At 41.2% G+C, this 21,327-nt stretch overlaps 1 protein-coding gene across 1 annotated transcript in view; it reads right to left on the bottom strand.

The window, feature by feature from the left end:
• Positions 1-20,258, bottom strand: part of LOC120058185 (caveolae-associated protein 2-like) — a 30,253-nt gene extending 9,995 nt beyond the window's left edge. Inside the window, exon 1 of the mRNA XM_039006668.1 lies at positions 19,567-20,258. Coding sequence (XP_038862596.1) covers positions 19,567-20,121 — 555 coding nt within the window. The 5' untranslated portion in view covers positions 20,122-20,258. The remainder of the gene's footprint in view (positions 1-19,566) is intronic.
• Between the last annotated feature and the right edge of the window lie 1,069 nt (positions 20,259-21,327).

The raw sequence follows: 21,327 nt of genomic DNA, 5'->3' as shown, positions 1-21,327 counted from the left end.
TATTATTGTTATTATTGGATAAAAAACACTCTCTAGTTTCTATAGCCGTTTGAATTATGTCTCTGAGTGAAACAGAACTCATTCTACAGCACTTTTCCTCCCAGTGTGTGAGATTTCAGCTATCTTGGCCTCTGGTTCCAGATCAGTTTTAAAGTCCCTGTAAATCCTATGAGGATACAAACACTGCCCACGCCTTCCTCTAGATGTCAGTAAGTGGTGACAATTTGAATGGAGTCGATTGCGCAATCAGTGCCTGTATAAAACGGCAAAGACCGGATGTACCGTCCCTTTGCTCCCTGCGCCTGACGCAGGATGGACGTTGGACCTCCTCTCTTTCCAAGCTTTGGTTTAGCCACTTATATATCGCCGGTCATGTTTTTACTCGTTATTGGTGTTAAAAACATCATAAGGTAGTTAATTCAAACCGTTTTATAGCAATTTATATCCGTTTAGTGCGATTTTGAGGCAGTTCTATGTGACGCCCATCCAAGAGCTGGGCACGTTTCGGGGTCCCGGTCGAACGTTAGTGGGCATTTCGACGGACAGAGGACATCTTTCGACCAAAAGAAGATTAGACCCAAGAAAGGATACATTGCCCAAGATTCTGATGGAAGATCACCTCATAGTAAGAAATATTTAAGATGATAAATCGTTGTTCTGTCGAAAAATTTTAAACGCATATTCCGCCATTTTGTTTGGTATAGCTTCGCTTGGCGAACCCTGTATTGCACAGTAAGGATAATTTTAGAAATGTAATTCAGCGATTGCATAAAGAACTAATTTGTCTTTCGATAGCTGTCCAACTTATATTTTTTTAGTCAAGTTTATGAATAGTTATCCATGAGACAAGATCACTGTGAAAGATGGCGTCCGACATTTTCAGGCTAGTTTTGCTAGTATTGTCATTGTATAACCACGGTTGTTTGTGGCTAAATATGCACATTTTCGAACAAACTCTATATGTATGTTGTAATATGATGTTACAGGAGTGTCATCGGAAGAATTCTGAGAAGGGTAGTGAAAAAATTAATATATTTTGGCGATGATAACGATATCGCTCTCTTTGGCTTGAATCAATGGTCGGGTAACGTTTGCATATGTGGTATGCTAATATAACGATTTATTGTGTTTTCGCTGTAAAACACTTAGAACATCTGAAATATTGTCTGAATTCACAAGATCTGTGTCTTTCCATTGCTGTGAGTTGTGTATTTTTAAGAAATGTTTTATGATTAGTAATTATGTAATACACGTTGCTCTGTGTATTTATTCTAGTCGAGTTGTGATGGTGGGTGCAATTGTAAACTAGGATTTATACCTGAAATATGCACATTTTTCTAACAAAACCTATCCTATACAATAAATATGTTATCAGACTGTCATCTGATGAGGTTTTTTCTTGGTTAGTGGCTATCAATATCTTTATTTGGCCGAATTGGTGATAGCACCTGATGGAGTAAGAAACTGATGGAGTTAGGAAAGTGCTGTCTTTTGCTAACGTGGTTAGCTAATAGATTTACATATTTTGTCTTCCCTGTAAAACATTTTAAAAATCTGAAATGGTGCCTTTATTCACAAGATCTGTATCTTTCATTTGGTGTCTTGGACTTGTGATTTAATGATATTTAGATGCTACTATTTAATTGTGACGCTATGCTAGCGATGCTAATCAGTGTGGGGGGGGTGGGGGGTGATCCCGGATCCGGGGTTGAGGTTCGGTAAAGGTTAATCTTTAAACCTATGTAAAATATGTTTTGTTTTCTGAATTTTTATAATGAGTATTTCTGTATTTGAATTTGGCGCCCAGCAGTTTCACTGGCTGTTGAAGAGGTCGGGCGCTACCGTCTCACGTGCCCAAGAGAGGGGTGGGGCTAAAGCTTAAGAGGATGCGAATGATGCTGAATGTGTGTAGCCAAAGAAGAGCTCTCCAGTAGGTGTAAAAGTTTTTAATTAAATAAAAAAGGTGTACCAAACATTCAAAGGCCATTTTCTCAAAAGTGAGGGGAAAGTTTATCAACTTTCAAAGCAGAATTACTTTCCCATTGTTCCTCAACTATAGTGTGTGGTATAACATATTATAGCTCTGAGTTTCTACTTTTATCCAATGTAAAAAACACACAATTTAAATTGTTATTACATAAGACCGAATTGAGCCGGTCGGTCAGATATAGCATAGCCATATCAGGGCCTAAAATAAGGACAACTCAGAGTATGGTATTCTGTTATTCTGAAGTAGACTACATTTTCTTCATATCATGTTTCTTTAGATCTGTCTAAAATAAATAATGGATTTATTGTGATTGTGTATATTAAATTTATGTATTATACTTATTAAAATGTAGATGTTACAAAGGTCTGCATCAGTGTCTTGTAGGTTATGCGTGGACGCCAGGAGATGCTAAATGTGTTTATGTTAATTAATGTCTCAATTACCGTGAGACCAGCAGTTATTTGCTTGACAATCATCGACTGACAAAATTTCATGACCGCCACAGCCCTAGTTAGCACCTCAGGGCACAGGTCTAGTTTCAACCAGACCTCACTGGGATAACCTGTTCTCCCTCTTTCCTTCCTTCTTATCAACCATCCTCTCCCTTCCTTCCATTTCTCCTTCGTGCTGTTGATGAAAAGAAGCAACTGTCCCCATTTCAGCGCAGAGATGACAAACATATCGAGTGCCACACCCATACTTATCCTTCCAACTGTAGCTCCAAATGCATTGTTCCAAATGTTCAGTGGTGACCCGTCATTCAGGGCAGGTGGGGCTGTTTAGCATGTTACTTTGGCAAACTTCTTATGGCTGGGGGCAGAATTGAGTAGCTTGGATGAATGAGGTGCCCAGAGTAAACTGCCTGCCCCTCAGTCCCAGTTGCTAATATATGCATATTATTAGTATATTTGGATAGAAAACACTCCGAAGTTTCTGAAACTGTTTGAATGATGTCTGTGAGTATAACAGAACTCATAAAAAATCCAACCAGGAAGTGGGAAATCTGAGGTTGGTCGATTTTCAACTCAGCCCCTATTGAAGATACAGTGTGTTTGAGGCTTCTACTGTAAAGGGGGGCTGAATGAGAGGGGATTGAGTCAGAGGTCTGGCAGAGTGCCAGGAGTTGGTCACGCGCATTCACGAGAGGTAGCTTCCGTTCCATTTGCTTTTTCTGAAGACAAAGGAATTCTCCGGTTGGAAAATTATTGAAGATTTATGTTAAAAACATCCTAAAGATTGATTCTATACATCGTTTGACATGTTTCTACGGACTGTAACGGAACTTTTTGACATTTCGTCTGAAACTAGTGAACGCGCTTCGTGAGTTTTGATTTGTTTACCAAAAGCGGTAACAAAAGTAGCTATTTGGACATAAATGATGGACATTATCGAACAAATCAAACATTTATTGTGGAACTGGGATTCTTGGGAGTGCATTCTGATGAAGATCATCAAAGGTAAGTGAATATTTATAATGTTATTTCTGACTTCTGTTGACTGCACAATATGGCGGATATTTTTTTTGTCTTGATTGGGCTCTGAGCGCCGACCTCAGATTATTGCATGGTTTGCTTTTTCCGTAAAGGTCCAGTGGAAAGTACGGACCAAAAGTTAAAAAAGTTATATTACAGTCCGTAAAAACATGACAAACGAAGTATTGAATCAATCTTTAGGATGTTTTTAACATAATTCTTCAATAATGTTCCAACCGGAGTATTCCTGTGTCTTCAGAATTGCGATGGAACAGAGCTCGCTCTCACGTGAATGTGCATGGTCAGAGCATGTTCAGGTCATGGCAGACCTGACTCAATCCTCTCTCCTTCGGCCCCATTAAACAGTAGAGGCATCAGACAAGGTTCTAACGGCTGTTGACATCTAGTGGAAGCCTTAGGAAGTGCAACATTACCAATATCCCACTGTATCTTCAATAGGAGCTGAGTTGAAAATTGACCAACCTCAGATTTCTCACTTCCTGGTTGGATTCTTTCTCAGGTTTTTGCCTGCCTGATGAGTATACTCACAGACATCATTCAAACAGTTTTAGAAACTTCAGAGTGTTTTCTATCCAAATCTACTAATAATATGCATATTCTAGCTTTCATGGCTTTGTAGCAGGCCGTTTACTCTGGGCATGCTTTTCATCCGGACGTGAAAATACTGCCCCCTACCCCAAAGAAGTTTTAATACATGTCACATGTCGTTTTGCAAACAATGTAAAAAATAAAATAATTGAGTTAATAAAGTTCCATGCAAACATGTTCTCTTTTTTGCTTTCTTGACCAAGGCAGTTCCAAAATGCAGGTGTTTCAGCCTAGCTCAGTGCTTTCTGTGGTGGTGGGGCAGCCAGCGGAAAATATGGAGCATAGGGGTTGGTAATGTTCTCTAGTTGCGGTGTGATTGGCTCAGTGCTCTGTCACTCTGCAACATCTATGGGTAGAGCTTGAAAATTCAAGTCCCTTGGGTGCTGCCATAGATTTACATTAGAAGTGCCCATCCAAGAAGGCTCAATGTCACTGACCACAGATAAAAGAATGTCAAATCACATTATATCTACCGTAGCTTTGATTGGACTGATCATGTCAACATACTTTCCAAATCTTAGCTAGCAAGCCAGCAGTCATCATCATGAATCAAGTCGACAATCTACTGGCAAATCCTTTTCAATCCTTGTCAAAAGAAGGATTGGCCATTGGACATTACACAACAAGTTGGAAATCACAAATTCAACAATGAGTGGTTTGGAAGGAATCAGCAGTGCAAAGCAATCACTAGCCTGCTATTCAGTGGAGTCACTGTGTTGTCCAAGTCTGGGTTTAAGGGTCTGTTTTCCAAGCTTAAAAGGATAAACATTCAACATGAAGGGACAGAAAAGGTTAAATACATGACCCATGCTGTCAATCCAGCATGACTTCTGTTGTGTTCAAAACAACTGGAAACTTGGAACTGGGAAATCTCAGACTACAGTGAGTTCAAGACAACTGGGAACACGGAAAAAAACGAGCTCCGACTGGGAAAAGACGTTTTGAACGGTCATCCAACTCGGAATTCCAAGTCGGGAACTCGGACCACCTTCTAGAGCTCCGACATGAAGATCACTGATGTCCTGATTAACTGTGTTCACAGTTGTCTTGAAAATACCATGAATCCAGAGAATGCCAGACGAAGGACTGCCGCGCCACCTTGTTGTTCAAGTTAGCACAGCACAAGGTGAGTCCAAAAATAGCGTGTATGCTGCTGCATAATGATGTAATATGCCAGGGAGAAATGCATACTGTAGCTAAGAAAGTAATTATAAGTGTATGTTGTGTAGTAAGCTGTTAGTATCCCATGTGCCTAATTTGGTCCCTTTCCCCCGCCTAACTGATTCTACTGTTCTGACTTGGTGGTGCACATGTAGCCAATAGCCTGTTTTAGAGAAATGCCTTCATTGAATTTTCTAAGCAATTTCATTGTCTGCTTATATGCCCCCTTTATTTATGCTATGGTTCTGACTTGGTGTACAGGGAGAACACTGTAAGAATCATATTAACTACATCTTTCCTAGCTCGCTCATTGTCTTAATCAAAACGATGGATTGCCTCTAATCTGCTCGTTGTCCCCTTCTGCCATAGTTTGTACATCTCAATTGTCAGTAGAAACCACATTTGTATAAGCAAGTCAGCCATATCAGCTACAGGATGTTTTTTAAAAGGCAGTAAACGAGGCTGAATGAACTGTTTCGCTGCCAGACAAGGCTTCACTGATAGCCAGGTGTAGAAGTGGTAAGAATTCACATGGTGCTGAAAAGAAAACTCTGCTGTTGGGACAGATTTATGTAGGCCCTAACAGTTTTTGGGCACCGTTTGTCATCGTTATAGTGCAATTAATATATGTTTTAGTGTTGTGTTGTGGATTTTATGGCATGCATCAACAAAAAAAATGGAGGAGTTTGCCCCGTCAAGATTTACATGCTAAAATCACTGCTGAACATGCTTGAGAGGGACTTTAATGCTTGAGAAGGAATTAAATTATGAATAACTGGCTGTTGTTTTAACAGCCTTCTCTACAAATAGATGTAAGGCATTGACATAAGGTATGTAAATGATAACAGAAACCCATTTATTGATGTGACCTACCTGTGCAGTGTGTGTGTCCAGTTGTGAGGCTGTGCGTGTATTCAAACACATCATTGGACCTCACACTATGACCCAGCATGGGAGCTATTGTAATTAGAACGTTTAAACTGGGACTCTCAACTTATTAGTGGATATTTTTTTATTTAACCTTTTTTTAACTAGGCAAGTCAGTTAAGAAGAAATTCTTATTTGCAATGATGGCCTACCCCGGCCAAACATGGACGACGCTCGGCCAATTGTGTACCGGCCTATGGGACTCCCAATCATGACCAGATGTGATACGGCCTAGATTCAAACCAGGGACTGTAGTGACGCCTCTGGCACTGAGACGCAGTGCCTTAGACCGCTGCGCCACTCAGGATGCCTACAATAATTGTGTGTGTGTGTGTGTGTCATTTACATTCTTTTTTTTTCTTTAACTTTTCTTTAATTAGGCAAGTCATTTAAGAACAAATTCTTCTTTACAATGACGGCCTACACGATCATTGAGATGCTTTTGCTTCACTAATCTAAACTTAATTGTTCAATTGTGCAGGTATTTGCTCCAACCCTGATCCAACAAACCTGATTATATTAACTCAACTTTGTTTGAGCAGAGCTGGATAAAAAGCCTGCACACCCGGCACACTGTAGCTCTTCAGAAAGGTCCCCTGAGATAGACAGACCAGCTACTCTGAGTTGACGAAGGGGGCAATGTAAGCCAATCCTGCAGACTCTTTATGTTCTTTAGAAGAAGTATGGGTGTGGCACGATAGTGTCATCACTGGCTTGATGAGATCAGCAAGGAGTCTGGCAGCAACAAGCCACTTCCGTCTGTGTCCCCATTTGATACGGTGACACAACAACAACAAAAATAGTTTGGATCTCAAGTCATTCAAGAGGCACACTTAAAGTACTGTCTTTCCTCTATTGCGTGTGTGTGTGGGTGTGTGCCTGTGCATATGTCTGTGTATGCATGTGTGTATTCTCGGGATTGCATTATCCACCTAGCTCATCTAGCCTACCGGTGTATTAACTGTCATATCTCTAGGGTAATACATTAGCTTAACATTTCCCTTACCCAGATTTCATAGCCTACATTTAAAACCAAGCCCTGTCTCTACAACATCAAACCACATGAAAACAAGCCGTGAAACGAGGGTCTATCTATCCTGAATGCTTTTTTGAGGGGCTGCCAAATGACACCCTATTCCATATTTAGTCAGGTGTGTATAGGGAATATAACGCGATAGGGAACAGGGTGCCATTTGGTCCTCATACATAGACTTCATGTGGTCTCTATGGAGAACAGCTGTATTTTCTGAGCACTCCACAAATCTACTAGGAGGTTGATTCCCGTGGGGCAGCGGTTGGCACAGGTGGGTTGGCACAATGAGTCAGGTGCCAACTGGGGACTCCGTCAACGAGAGGGCACCACGTCACATCACTTACTTACCAACACACAGTGGCACATATACACACACAGACAGACCCACTTTTTCAGGAGAGAGGCATGGGAGGTGCTCAAAGGAAGGAGAAAGAAGACAACGGAGAAACTAAGACAAACTAAGTCTGAGTCCTCAGAGATACTTGGTTGATTGCCCTGTTATTGTGTGGCTTGAATGGATTGAGAGGAAGCAGGCTCGGTGCAAACAAACGTATTAACGCATCCCCTCAAGGGATGAACTCGACACACAACTTGGGCACAAACCAAAAGTCATCGAACTCATTTCGAACGCACTTCTTTTCTCTTCTCTTCTCACTGTCTCTGTCTCTCTGTATTTACGTCCCTCTCTTTTTTTCTTCACCTTTTCACCCTTCCTCCATCTCAGTCCCTTCATTTCCACTTTATCTCCACAGACACCTCCTCCTCCCCCTCCCGACATTAGTGTCATCACATCCCCTTGTCCTGGGAAAATAACAAACCTGGAGCCTCTTCCCTGAGCCTCTTTCCATGGAAATTTGACTTCATCTGCATGTGCTTTGATTAGCCTGCCGCAAAGCATTGTGGGATTCCACTGGGTACATCCCAGTGTTACGTAACATTTATTCCCCCCGTGTCAACAGGGCCATAGGAAGGAAGGAAATGGGTTTTCTGTCGTTTGAAGAGATCAGCCATGTGATCGGCTGTTACCTTAGTACAACATACAGTACATTACCAGGGGAAAAGGGAAACAGGTTAACACACATGGGCACACACACTGGCAAAACAATGAACAGGGGAAACACACACATACCAGTACATGCAAGCAAGCGCGCACACACACACACAAAGACACACAGACAAACAGACACACACACTGGCAAAACAAACCCGTCACATGATGATTTTCTGATTGAACAGCCAATATGAACTGAGGTAAAGACAGATTAGCATGTCTACTGAAGACAACTGTCATAGACTTGATATGAAGCATCCTAGGTGTTATGTCACGCTCATGTCAGCATTACGTAGTTTACCATATTTCAAGTCAATACAACATAGTGACTAATCATGCCTACCCGTTAAGTGACCACACAGGATGGCACAACAAGTTTCAGGGCCTCTTCCCCACCCATACCGAATGGGACAAAAAAAAAAAAGGCATGACTGAGCTTATGCAATTACAAAAATACAATGCCCAATTCAACTCCAAGCTCAAGCTGCTAACGTGCTAACCAACTCAATGCCGGTGCGTAGAGTGGCATCAAAACATCCTGTTGACATGCCAAGCTATGGGATGCCTATGCTAATCTTGTTAGCCATTTTGCACATTGAACTTGTTCTGTTCTTAGCATTGTTTCAGGACAATGGCATGGGCGTATATCATGGCCATTGTGTCGATAAGCAGCTATGGAGATAATACACTTTTTTGTTGTCAGAGTAGTTCTTGATTGTTGCATTGTTTACTTGGTTTTTACTTGGAAACGTCTATGCGAGGTCAAAGGTCAAATCGAAGCAGAGAACTCCAAGAATTGTCTCGAGCCCTAGTTGGTTAGAATAAAAAACAGTAAAAGTGGGCTGTTGTTTTTGCTTTCCTCAGCCCCTATCTTTTGGACCTTGAGACTTTGTCCTGGGAGTGTGGATGAATGGCTGCCTGTGCCACAGTTCAAATGTCAAAGAGAAGCAAGGTAACTCACATGAATCCCATCTGGATTGAGGCCACTCACAAATGACAATTGTTTTCTCTTTCCTAACTCTATGGCTTGGTTTGATCCCTCGCTGGTCTCCCCCAGTCACCTCTTCTCCACCAATTAGATTCAGTGATCCCTTTTAGAAAAGTCGCCACCTCCATGTGGAACATAACCAAATCGCTCGCGGTGTGTGTGCGTAAGAGTCATGACACACACACTTCTGGGAGTTATGGGTCTATAGGGACTCTTTTCCTTTACCATTATAGCAAAATAAAAAATGATATCTTGATACCTTAACTGAACTGTTGAATTCTAGCCCTCACAGCATACAAATGGATTTAACTTGGTCCAAAAGAAAGTATTATTTAAGTATTTATTTAATAATACAATAGCTTGGGCTCATTTCCATTACGCTTATACTGTCCCTTAGGTGATAGTGTTTCAATAGAGAATTGAAAGCGCAACCAGAGATGGGCAGTATTTCTGTTGCATGTAATTGAAATACTGTATGTATTTCAATTACTTCTGAGTATTTTGTAATTGATATTAAACTGGGCTGAACTACAGTCCAATGTGTTTTGTAACAAGATACTTTCGAGAGCTGTAATTGGTATTTTCAAAATACACATTTTTATAGACATTCACATTTTGTCGATCGTGATTGACTGGTCGATCTCCAAGGCGTTCTTAGTCAATCGCCAAACATTTCTGTAAAAACCCAACACTAAAGACTTGCGTTCCTATATTTTGAATTAGTCTCGCGCTATTGGCATTAGGTGCACCCAATTCAGCTGTACTGCACGACGGGTAGGGGAAGTGATCCCATTTTGAACCATTTCATGTGTCTAAAGGTACAAACTCGGCCATTATGACGTTTTTAGTTATGTTAAAAAAAATCTGAGTGGTAGATCTCGGGTTGCCTCTTGAATCAGAAAAGGTTGGTGACCACTCCTCTAAATACATGGCTCTGATAATACCCAGTGGGCTTTGTAGTTCATTTTAGAATATACATTTACATTTTTGTCAGTTAGCAGACAGAGTGACTTGCTCAACAAAGGTAGATAAACGACAACATATCATAGTCATAGCAAGTGAAATGTTTCTGTAACTGTTACTGAGAATATTTTTGCTGTTTGGGCTGGCTACTTGCACATTTATTTTTGTATTTTAAAATGCTAAATACATGCATTTTAATTAAATACATTACAAAATACATGCATTCTACAGTTTAGTTTGATACATTGATCTTTATGGTATTTTGTATTTTCTAATTATATTTTGTCATTTATGCACATCCCTGAGTGCAACAAAGTAACCCGGGGTTGTCAAACCACCAATGCACACAAGGAATCATTGACAGCCATTGGCAGTATGCACACTGTCTTAGGAGACTGAAACAGTGAGACGCATATAGTTGTCAAACCTGAATTGGTGAAAGGCAAAAGAGCAGGACTCAGGGTAGAAATAACTAACACTCCTCAAGACAAATACATTAAAGAAGCCTCTCGCTCTCTCACTCTCAATTTCAATTTCAATTTAAGGGGCTTTATTGGCATGGGAAGCATATATTTACATTGCCAAAGCAAATTAAATAGATATTAAACTAAATTGTAATAAACAATAAAAAAAATGAACAGTAAATACTTCATGTCAACCTCTCCTTGTGTTTTCATTTTGTCTAATTGCCTTCACATACCTCCTTCCCCTTTTCTATTCCTGAACTTTTCTTTTCAGCTCTTTAACTCTGTCCACCTCTCTCTGTTGTCTTTTTTTCTCTTTAACTCTCTATTTTCCACCTCTCTCTCTCTCTCTCTCTCTCTCTCTCTCTCCTTCCCTCTTTCTTTTTTTTGGACTTCTCTCTCACCGTAGCCTGTTCAAAAAGAGGGAGATTAACAGAGGAATGAACCACAAAGGGAAAATGAGAACGATGACAAAGGGAGGAGCCACAGGGTAAACAAACATATTTGTTCATTTAAGTCTGCAGGTCTTTCTGGCTCCACAGACAGGGACAGACATATTAGGTGTCATGACAGAAACAGGGTCATGTTCAATAGACTAGGGCACGCAACATTTTTTTTTTTTTATGTTGGATTATGCAACAGAAAATGAAAATGAGTGATAGTCCCTCCCTGTTTCAGTCTGTTTTCTTCCGTTTGGTGCCTATGAACACAAGACAGATGAGTGTTGGGATTCAAGGCCCACATTCATGTTGCGGTAGCTGTCACTGAACAAAACTCATCCATGCACATCGGGGGATAAGGAAACAAAAGGCGTTGTTGTTTGAGAGAGAGACAAAAACAAAATTATTGGAAGGAGAGGGTATTTGTACGTGAGCCCTGCCTACTGAAACAAAACACCTTTGAGATCTTGGCACGTACCCACGCACGCACGCATGCGCGCGCACACACACACACAATTCATGGCTATACCCTCAGGACAGTTTTGGTCTTGTGCTTGGACCTGTGGAAATAGATTTGCTGTATAACATAGACGCTGTAGAGTTGACTATGCATACTTTGAATAACACACGTCTACACTATATCAACCTTGTGGATCATGGATATTAGAAGGATATGAGAGTGTAATAGGGACTGTAACTGATTGGCAAGGCCTCAAGTTAGTTACAGTTTTTTTTCAGTCACTTTGTTGCAATTTTCAAAAGTGTGTGGTACAATGTTCACAACTCTTAGTACACACCTCAAAACAGATAATCAAAAAGGCAGTTGTTGCAAATCTTCAAGCACATTTTCAGTTGACTAAGTACAACACCCAAAATGATAGTCTCTTTTTCACCAAACGTAATTAGTGTTTCATCTAGAAATACATGTTTCACATTACAATACATGCTCATATAAAGTAATTGCCTTTCGCAATGCAATGTTCATTTTGATATGATTGTCTTCTCATTTGTTAAAATACATTTTACTATTACTTAATCTGACTACTCTTAAATGATAATCACTAAACCGTTTGGTAAACCTATAGATTTTAAGCTGGTTTTTCTACTACAGATTTTCAGAACTACAGTACATAGTGAAAATGTATGTATGTAAAGTAGAAACATAAAGCATGATATATATACTGTAATGTACTATTAAGATGATGACTATTATGATTTGATTTTACACCTCTTTGGGCTGGACGTGCCGCTAGCGGCAGACCTCGACAACATCTGGTGAAATTGCAGGTGGATGAACAATGAGGACATTTACTGCAAAGTTGATGAGAACCTATGGCCAAAATGCAAAGTAGTGCCTGCTAAACATTGTTTCTTTAATTTTTTACAGTACACCAATGTTATAATTATATCTGAACAATACATTTGTTTTTGTGTCAATGATTGTGAAAGATGTCTTTAATGCTCAGCACTGACACAAATGACTGGCTGAAATAAATTGATCGTAAGAAGATTGAGGGAGCTGTTTTGTTAGACTTCAGTGCAGCTTTTGATGTTGTTTATACCAACATATTGCTGAAAAAATGTAGGTGTTATGGATTTGCATCCTCTGCCTTATTATGGATTGAGAGTTACCTATCTAATAAAACACAGAGGGTTTTGGTTAATGGAAGACTCTCTCATGCAAATTCATTTGAGTGTGGTGTACCGCAGGGCAGCTGGCTAGGGCCATTATTGTTTTTACAAATGACCTCCCACTAACCTTGAATACAGCCTATGTTCACTGACAACTCAACAGTATACACGATGACTGCAACAGTAAAACAAATAACTGAGACTCTTAACATAGAGCTCCAGTCAGTTTTAGAATAGGTAATTAGCAATAGGCTGGTGCTAAATATCCCAAAACTAAAAGCTACATTTTTGGGACAAGTCACTCGCTCAACGCTAAACCTTGTTCAGATCTATTATTAAATAATGTGGCTGTTGAGCAAGTTGAAGAGACTAAACAGCCTGTTGTAATCGTACTTTAGATAGCAAGCTTTCCTGGTCAAAACATACAGACTCAATGGTTTCTAAAATGGGAAGAGGTATGTTCATGATAGGGCGTTGCTGTGGCTCTTGACATCTCAGCTGACCAGACAGGTCCTACAGGCCCTACTGTAGTTTTGTCACACCTGGACTACTGCCCAGCTATGTGGTCAAAGAAGGACATAAGTAAATTGCAGTATCGGGAACCTGTCAGTAACTCAAAGTTGAGAAGAGTTTGACTGCGGCACTACTTGTCTTTGTGCAAGGTATTGATGTATTGAAGGTACCGAACTGTCTGTTCAAGCAGTTGGCACACAGTTCAGACATTCATCGGTACAACACAAGACACGCAACCAGAGGTTTCTTCACATTCCTCAGGTCCAGAACAGAGGCTGGAAAACGCACAGTATTAAATAGAGTCATCACTGCATGGAACTCTCTGCCACCCTAGGTAAATCAAGCTAGCAATAAAACCAGTTTTAAAAAACTTTTAAAAGAAAACCTTACTGCACAAAGGGGACTGTGAACACAGCCATTTTATATATTTTATAATTTAATTTACACTGTACTATGTATTAGACCTAGATATTGTTTGTACGTACTGATATGTAGGCTACGTGTGATGTTTTAAATTGATGTATTTCAGTCCTTGACTAATAATGTCCTGCACTATGTATGATGTCATGTTTCATGTGGACCCCAGGAAGAGTAGCTGATGCTTTTGCAGCGGCTGATGTGGATCCTAATAAATACCAAATCTCACATGAAATTTGATGCTCAGTCAATTTGAATGGGGTAGTGCAAGTGTATTGTAAAATGTGAAATCTGTGTAATGTACTTTAATTTACTGTACTTTAGCATATATTCAAAAGGCAATTTTGACACGTATCTTGCATTTTTTGCTATTGGATTAACTGGTTGTTAAAATAACTACATTGAAGATGTATAATTATGTTGTGTTTTGGTGATTAAATCAATGTTCTCATGATGTTTCACAGTAAACATTTATATTTTGAAGAAATGGTTGTGTGGTGAAGGATTTTTTCAAACAAAATGAATGCACAATTAAACTGTTTTGAATGAGACTTGCTGTGTTACAAGTGTAACCAATTTGGAGATTTGTTCTACGTTTTGTAAAATGTCTTTCTAGTCAGGTTTCAAATGATGGGCATGGTTCAAATACTTTAGAAATGCATCCCTCCTTTCTACAGTACCTTCCTTCAACTAATCACAGATCTGGATTGGTTGGATTGGTAATGGTTGGTAGAGTAATGGGGTAGTAACCATGCTTTTACAGATGCCATTTCTTAATTTGCTCATCCTGTTGTTGCAAGAATTTTCCTGCACAGCAAGACATACAAACTTGTTGTAATGAATACTCAGGGAGAAAAGGGTGTAGATTCACGCGCAGAGCGCGACAGGTGTTTATTTTGCCTTCACGGAAGGCAGGCATTGTGGTCAAAGGAAGGCAATGGTCATACACAGGTCGGCAAACAGGCAAGTAAATCAAAACTAGGACTGAAGGCTATAACTAGTTCTCAGAAACGAGCTAGGAAAAGGCTTAGTAGAGTCGAAACGAACAATACCTCACAAAGGCACAAACAGAATGAACTGAACTAAATAAGGAGCTGATGAGACCACGTAAGTAACTAACACAGGTGAAATCAATGAACAAAAAATGAAAGACAAGGCTACGTTCCAGAACACAAAGAAACAGGGCTACGTTCAAGAACACAACGAAACAGAACACAAGGTTGACTAAGAAAATAAATACAGAACCTTACACTTGTAGTGTATTTAAGGTTTTAAAAGACTTCTAAAGTTCGTAATTTCTACTTTAAAATGTCAGACTTGATTTGCGCTAACAAAAAATGTATCAATCCCTATAAAAATGTCCTATAAAAATGTATAAATAATTATAGTCACATAATAATATTTTCCTGATGTGTGATAGTGGCTCAAATTAAGGTATGGGCTTTGTACCTATCCAGTCACTTACGGAGTTGTGCTTATTTAAAGAAAACAAGGAGGGAAGGGTGCATTTCTAAGGATTTGGAACATGGTCTTTAAGAATGATGAGTTGAATCAGGTGTAAAAAAATGGAAGAAAAAAAACTGTGTAAGGCAGCTAACTGGCCCTGCCTTATCCTGTATAAACAACTTTGTTAAATAAACCCTAATACTGTGAAGATCGACGGTGGAGAGAGGAAGCAGGTACAGTAAGAACATTTAATAAACTACGGACATGAAAGAGGACAGGAACAGCATCTGGACAGGGGACAAAGTAACGACATCAATGCTGACACGGGGATGAAACAGAGGAAACAGACAGATAAAGGGGAGGCAATTAAATAATGATGGAGTTCAGGTGGGTCCAATGAGGCGCAGGTGCGCGTAATGAAGGGGACAGGTGTGCGTAATGATAGGCAGTCTGGCGACCTCGAGCGCCAGAGAGGAAGAGCGGGAGCAGGCGTGACAAATGCAGGTGCTCACTCACTGCCACTAATGGTGACAAGCCTAGAGACCTTTGGTCATGAGTTCTGTGACAATGGCAGTAAAAAGTCTGTTAGCTAACAAAATAAAACTGAATTAATTAATGAATTGAAGCTGACTACTGAACTCTTCAATTTGATGAGCTGCATGGTCCGATTTTTTTAAATATATGATGCCAAAGTGTTTCCTTCTTACTTATAGAATGCAACGGTTCAAGTACAGTATGTTAGTTAAAAATACTAATGACTGTCACGTATACTCCCTCTCCGGCACTCGAGGTCACCAGGGTGCTCATTATTATTGTCACGACTTCCTCCGAAGTCGGTCCCTCTCCTTGTTCGAGCAACGTTCGGCGGTCGACGTCACCGGTCTTCTAGCCATCGCCGATCCACCTTTCATTTTCCATTTGTTTTGTCTTGTCTTCCCACACACCTGGTTTCAATTCCATCAATTACATGTTGTGTATTTACCCCTCTGTTCCCCCCATGTCATTGTCCGGTATTGTTTATTGTAAGTGCTTGTGCACGTTATGTCTGGTGTGCGTCGGGTTTTGTACCCATTTATTGATTGTTTTGTTTTCCGGTGGGTTTTTATTATTAAACTGCGCCGTTGGAAACACAGTTTTTGCTCTGCTGCGTCTGACTTCTCTGCCGCCAGTACGCACCCCTTACAATTATGCACACCTGTCACCATCGTTACGCACACCAGCACCTCATCAGACTGACCTGAACTCCATCACCTGCCTGATTACCTTCCCTACATATGTCCCTCCCTTTGGTTCTTTCCCTGGGCGTTATTGTTATTATCATGTCTGTACACTACCTGTGTTTCTTGTTTTGTTCTATGTTCATTTTTTTATTAAAGCTTCCCTGAACTTGCTTCCCGACTCCCAGCGTACACGTCACAATGACAGATACAATGTGAAAGATCAAAGATCCCACAACATCAGCCATGCGTTCTCCAGCACGAATACACTGTAATACAAAATTGCATGAGTCAAATGTGTTATAGAACGTCTTTCGACGAGGCTGTGTATTGTTATAGTGATGCGGCATGTTTAGTTTGGGTATGAAGTGTGTTTTCATTCGATACATTTGGATTTAAATGTGTTTTGATAATGTGTGTGATAGAAGGTCATCACTGTTGTTGTCACTCCATGCCTCTCAATGATTAAATGTCCCATAAACACTAATGAGCTCTTAGAGGACTTCCCTTCCCATACCACCTTGCCAATCCTACTACTTATCTTGAAATTTGCACACATGCATGCACACACACGGACGCATGAACACAAACACACACACGCATGCATGCACACACAACAGATGCCTGCACACATGCATGTATGCATGCATGTGCACGCACACTCATGCACAAACACACACACACAAATATGAACTGCCCAGCAAAGTGTGTTGCATACCACGATTGTGTTACTATCGCTGTTTCCCATTTTAATATAAATGAACGTTTACCCTCTTGCCAATCCAAGACCTTTCACCTCCCTGGAATCAACAACTTACTTTGTCACAAACAGAAACTAGCACATGCGATTGAAATACCCCTCTTCTGTGGCTGGGAAGGGGAGAATATGGAAACAGGAAAAGCACTGGAGCACAAACACAAACAAACAATGGGCCAAATTACAGTAATTAAGGACTACAGTTTCCCCCGGCCTCGTTAAAGCCAGTTACGTAGAGAAAAGCAGCCGAGCGGCAGGGACCTGTCAGCCTATCCATGGCAGCGCTGGTCAGTGCTCCTTTGGCCCAGAGCGGTGGATATCTACTGAGCGCCCTTTGGAGCGGCATGGTGGCATTTCCACCTCGGGTGGCATGTACAGAGCAATGTGTGTTCTCAATTAATACGTGGAGAAATCCGTCAGTCAGAGGAGAGACATTTTCTAGGCCAGGAGCAAATAAGAGACAAAAGAGAGCTCAGGGGCGTGGAGTAAGAATTGAAATGCCTTATCGGTGAGTCACGTTGTTTGTGACTCATAGCGTGTACTTTGTAGAGGTGTGTGACAGAATGGCATCCTTTGATGGTGTCTGAGAAAGGAGGAATAGCTGCATGTTCAAATGATAAAGATAGGTGGTTTGTGGCGAGGCTGCTCACATGCTTGGGGTTAATTGGTTCAGGAACAGCCAGGGGGAGAGAAAGTGAGAGAGAGAGATTGACAAAGAGAGAGGATAACTGTAGAGAAACACAGAAATACACAGAACGAACAACTATAGGAAATACCTGTGGATAATCAACTATAAATGCGCAACCATTAGACTAGAGTCATGCCGTTCGAGCCAATGTGCAGTATTTGCACCTGTTGCTATTGAACATCAGCGGTAGTACCTGGGTAACCAGATAAGATCAGCCCCTAGGAGCTTTTAGGACTTAGCCTGTGTCAATATGGCTCACCCTTTTCCTAACTGAACACATATTGAGCCCTATCCAATCATTAGAGAATATACTGGCCACACAATGATTCAGTATATTTGGTATAATGGAGCTAGGACTGAGCAAAGAGTACGGTTGGGAAACACTATGCAAATAGTATTAAAATCACCTGATCACACCTTTTATGTGTTGGCTCAGTTGGTAAGGGCGTGACACTAATCATGCTAGGGTCGTGGGTTCAATTCCTGCAGGGATCACAGTCACAGATTACACTTGCATCCAAAGCGACTTACAGTACAGTTAGTTCATACATGTTTACATTATACATTTATTGTTATGTTATATATACGGTCACCCCCAAAATTATTGGCACCCATGATAATGACGAACTAAAAAGATTGTATAAAATAAATACTGAGCTATACTATATGCTCAGAAAATTGGGAAATGTCTATTTTATTAAGACAATTACTCATAGAAATATATTTTGTCTATCAAGTAATATATTGTTTAACTTCAGAGGAGGACAAGCAAGATAAAGTCACTCAATGGAAATGCATAAATCTAATTTAACTACATTTGAGATTATTATGCATAATGGGGGTGTTTGGTCTTGTAGACAGATCTAGAATATTACCCTCTTTGAACCACACACACACACACACACACACACACACACACACACACACACACACACACACACACACACACACACACACACACACACACACACACACACACACACACACACACACACACACTCCCTCTCCCTCTCTCTCATATCCTATGGAGTTCTTCAAAACACCACTCCCTTTATACTGTAGTTACATTTTCCCACCATGAACTAGAGAACCTGAGGGGGGCCGAAACTGTACACATTATTCTAAAAGATCTTAAAACACACTTTTTTAGCTTTGCTTTTCCTTATTAAGGTGCTTTTTAGTCATTCAGTTTTTATTGTTATTCTTTGTTTTTTTATCCTGTTGTTTGTTGTGTTGTAAATATGAACATTTTCCTGTGAAGCACATTGCATTGCATTCCATGTCTGAAATGTGCTGTATTCATTTGATTTGATGATCCTGCTTCTCCCTCTCACACACTTTCACACAGCTGCCAAGGCCCATTGCAGCTACACAGAACGCAAACATACAGAGTAGGCTGCACTCTTACATACCCTTGCAGTAACTCCCAATGTGCACACTAGCTTTCACGCATACACGGATACACACACACACACACACACACACACACACACACACACACACACACACACACACACACACACACACACAAACGAACTATACTTTCAACATTCTCACAAACATTTTTGACATTCTGTTCTCCCGCTCACACAATTGACACATGCACACAAACAAACAAATACCTTTAACACGTTTAACATTCTTCCCCCTTCTTTTTTCACAAAAACTTTTTTCACTTTTTTCACCCCTACACAGATTACGCACCCTTACACATTCCTCACATCTGCTTTTCCCTTATTCCCCTGACACAAAAGCTCATCCATCCAACCCATCCCTCCATCCGCCACTCCATCCCTACCTGGAAGATGAGAACTTTGAAGTGGTTCCTCTTTAGCAGGTGCCCATGGTTGGTCTCCAGCCGCTTCACCTGTGACGCCTGCTTGTCCAGCCGCTCCCGCACCTCCTTCATGTGGGTGTTGACCTTGTGCGAACGCTCCAGCAGCTTGTTCACGCTGTTGGATGTGCTGGTGTGGTTCTTGGAAAGGCGGGTCACGTCACCCTGGACCCCCCGCACGGCACCCTCCAGGTCGGCCTGACGCAACTCCATGCGCTGCTGGTTCTCCTGCACTGCCTCCAGCATGTTGACCAGCTTGTCGAGTAGAGCCACCACTGTGATGGCGCTCACCTGGTCCCTGGCCGTGGGACTGGTGGGACTTCCAGGTCCGTGGCTCCCAGGGGTTTTCAAGCCCAGCCTGGAGAGGGTGTTGGTGGGGGACGAAGGAGCTGGGCTCGGGCTGAAGCTGGACACCAGGAGGTCCATGTTGTCTTGCTGTGCCTGGTACTGCTGGGGGTTGACCAAAATGCTGCTGCTGTTGCTGCTGCTGCGCTCGGCGTGCGATGAGTCTTCTCCCATGGCCAAAGGGTGGAGGTGTTAAATGTCCTCTTTTGAAGGGTTTAAGTAAGTTAGAGGGCTAGAAGTGGAGGGATAATGTGGACTGACTTGTTCTGAGGTGTGAAGAGTCTCTGTCAGTTAGTTGACGTTGTTGTTGTTGCTCCAGAGAAGGACTGAGAAGGGAAGAGGGATTCTCTCCTCTTGGTTGTTTTGGTGTCCCCTCCCCTCCCCTTTTTTTGTATTTTTTTTTTTACAATGTGTAGTAGAGCAAGAGTTGTATTTCACACACCCACTTTTCTCCTCCCCTTTTAAAAACCTCCTCCAAAGCCAGAGGGGAGGGGCATGGTTGTCCTGGTAACAGGTCTAGCCCTAAATTGCTGGAGAAAATTACGCCAGAGATTGCCACTGTGAGTGTTCATGTGACTGCTCTCAATGCCTGTCCGTCTGGAAAGTCTGTTTGAGGGGCAATTTGACACAATGAGCATTTCTGATGTTGTGTATTTGTTTATGCCAGTATGCATGTCTCTCTCCCAGGTTCAGGTTTGTTTCTAGTTTGTTTGCAGGGTTCAGAGTTGTTTGATTAAGCAGTAAGACCTGTGGGGGTGTGGCATATGACCAATATATCATAACTAAGGGTTGTTCTTATGCCAAATGCAATGCGGAGTGCCTGGATACAGCCCTTAGCCGTGGTATATTGGCCATATACCACAAACCCCCGAGGTGCCTTAATGCTATTATAAACTGGTGATCAACGTAATTAGAAGAGTAAAAATAAACGTTTTGTCATACTAGATAATTAGATAAGAATGAGTAAGACAGAGCAAGACTGTGGTGTGGCTTGGTGTGTTCCATTCTAAACAGTTCAACATTTTCACTGGTGCAAATCAAGCGTGATACATCTCGCCCTTTACGTTTGCATGTCCCGATATGTACTTTTCCGAACATGCACAGGCAAGTACGTGATATTTGGCGAGTGCCCACGTGTGCAGCATGGCAGCCCTCTCCACCCCTCCCTCTCCTCCTGTTCTGTTTCTTTGGTGTTGGGGCACTGTGGCACATGGAAACGAGAATATACGTGTTTGAACAATGAGCTCGTCTTTGCACCTAGCACGGTGCCAGGATCCATATACCACACACACACACTTGAATGCGAACACACATGCATGCTTAACTAGAGGCGTTACACAAAATCTATGTGTGTGTGTGTTCATGCATGCATGTGTTTGG

Source organism: Salvelinus namaycush, chromosome 13 (assembly GCF_016432855.1).
Source record: "Salvelinus namaycush isolate Seneca chromosome 13, SaNama_1.0, whole genome shotgun sequence".
Taxonomy (NCBI): domain Eukaryota; kingdom Metazoa; phylum Chordata; class Actinopteri; order Salmoniformes; family Salmonidae; genus Salvelinus; species Salvelinus namaycush.
This window is presented reverse-complemented; position numbering and strand designations above follow the sequence as displayed.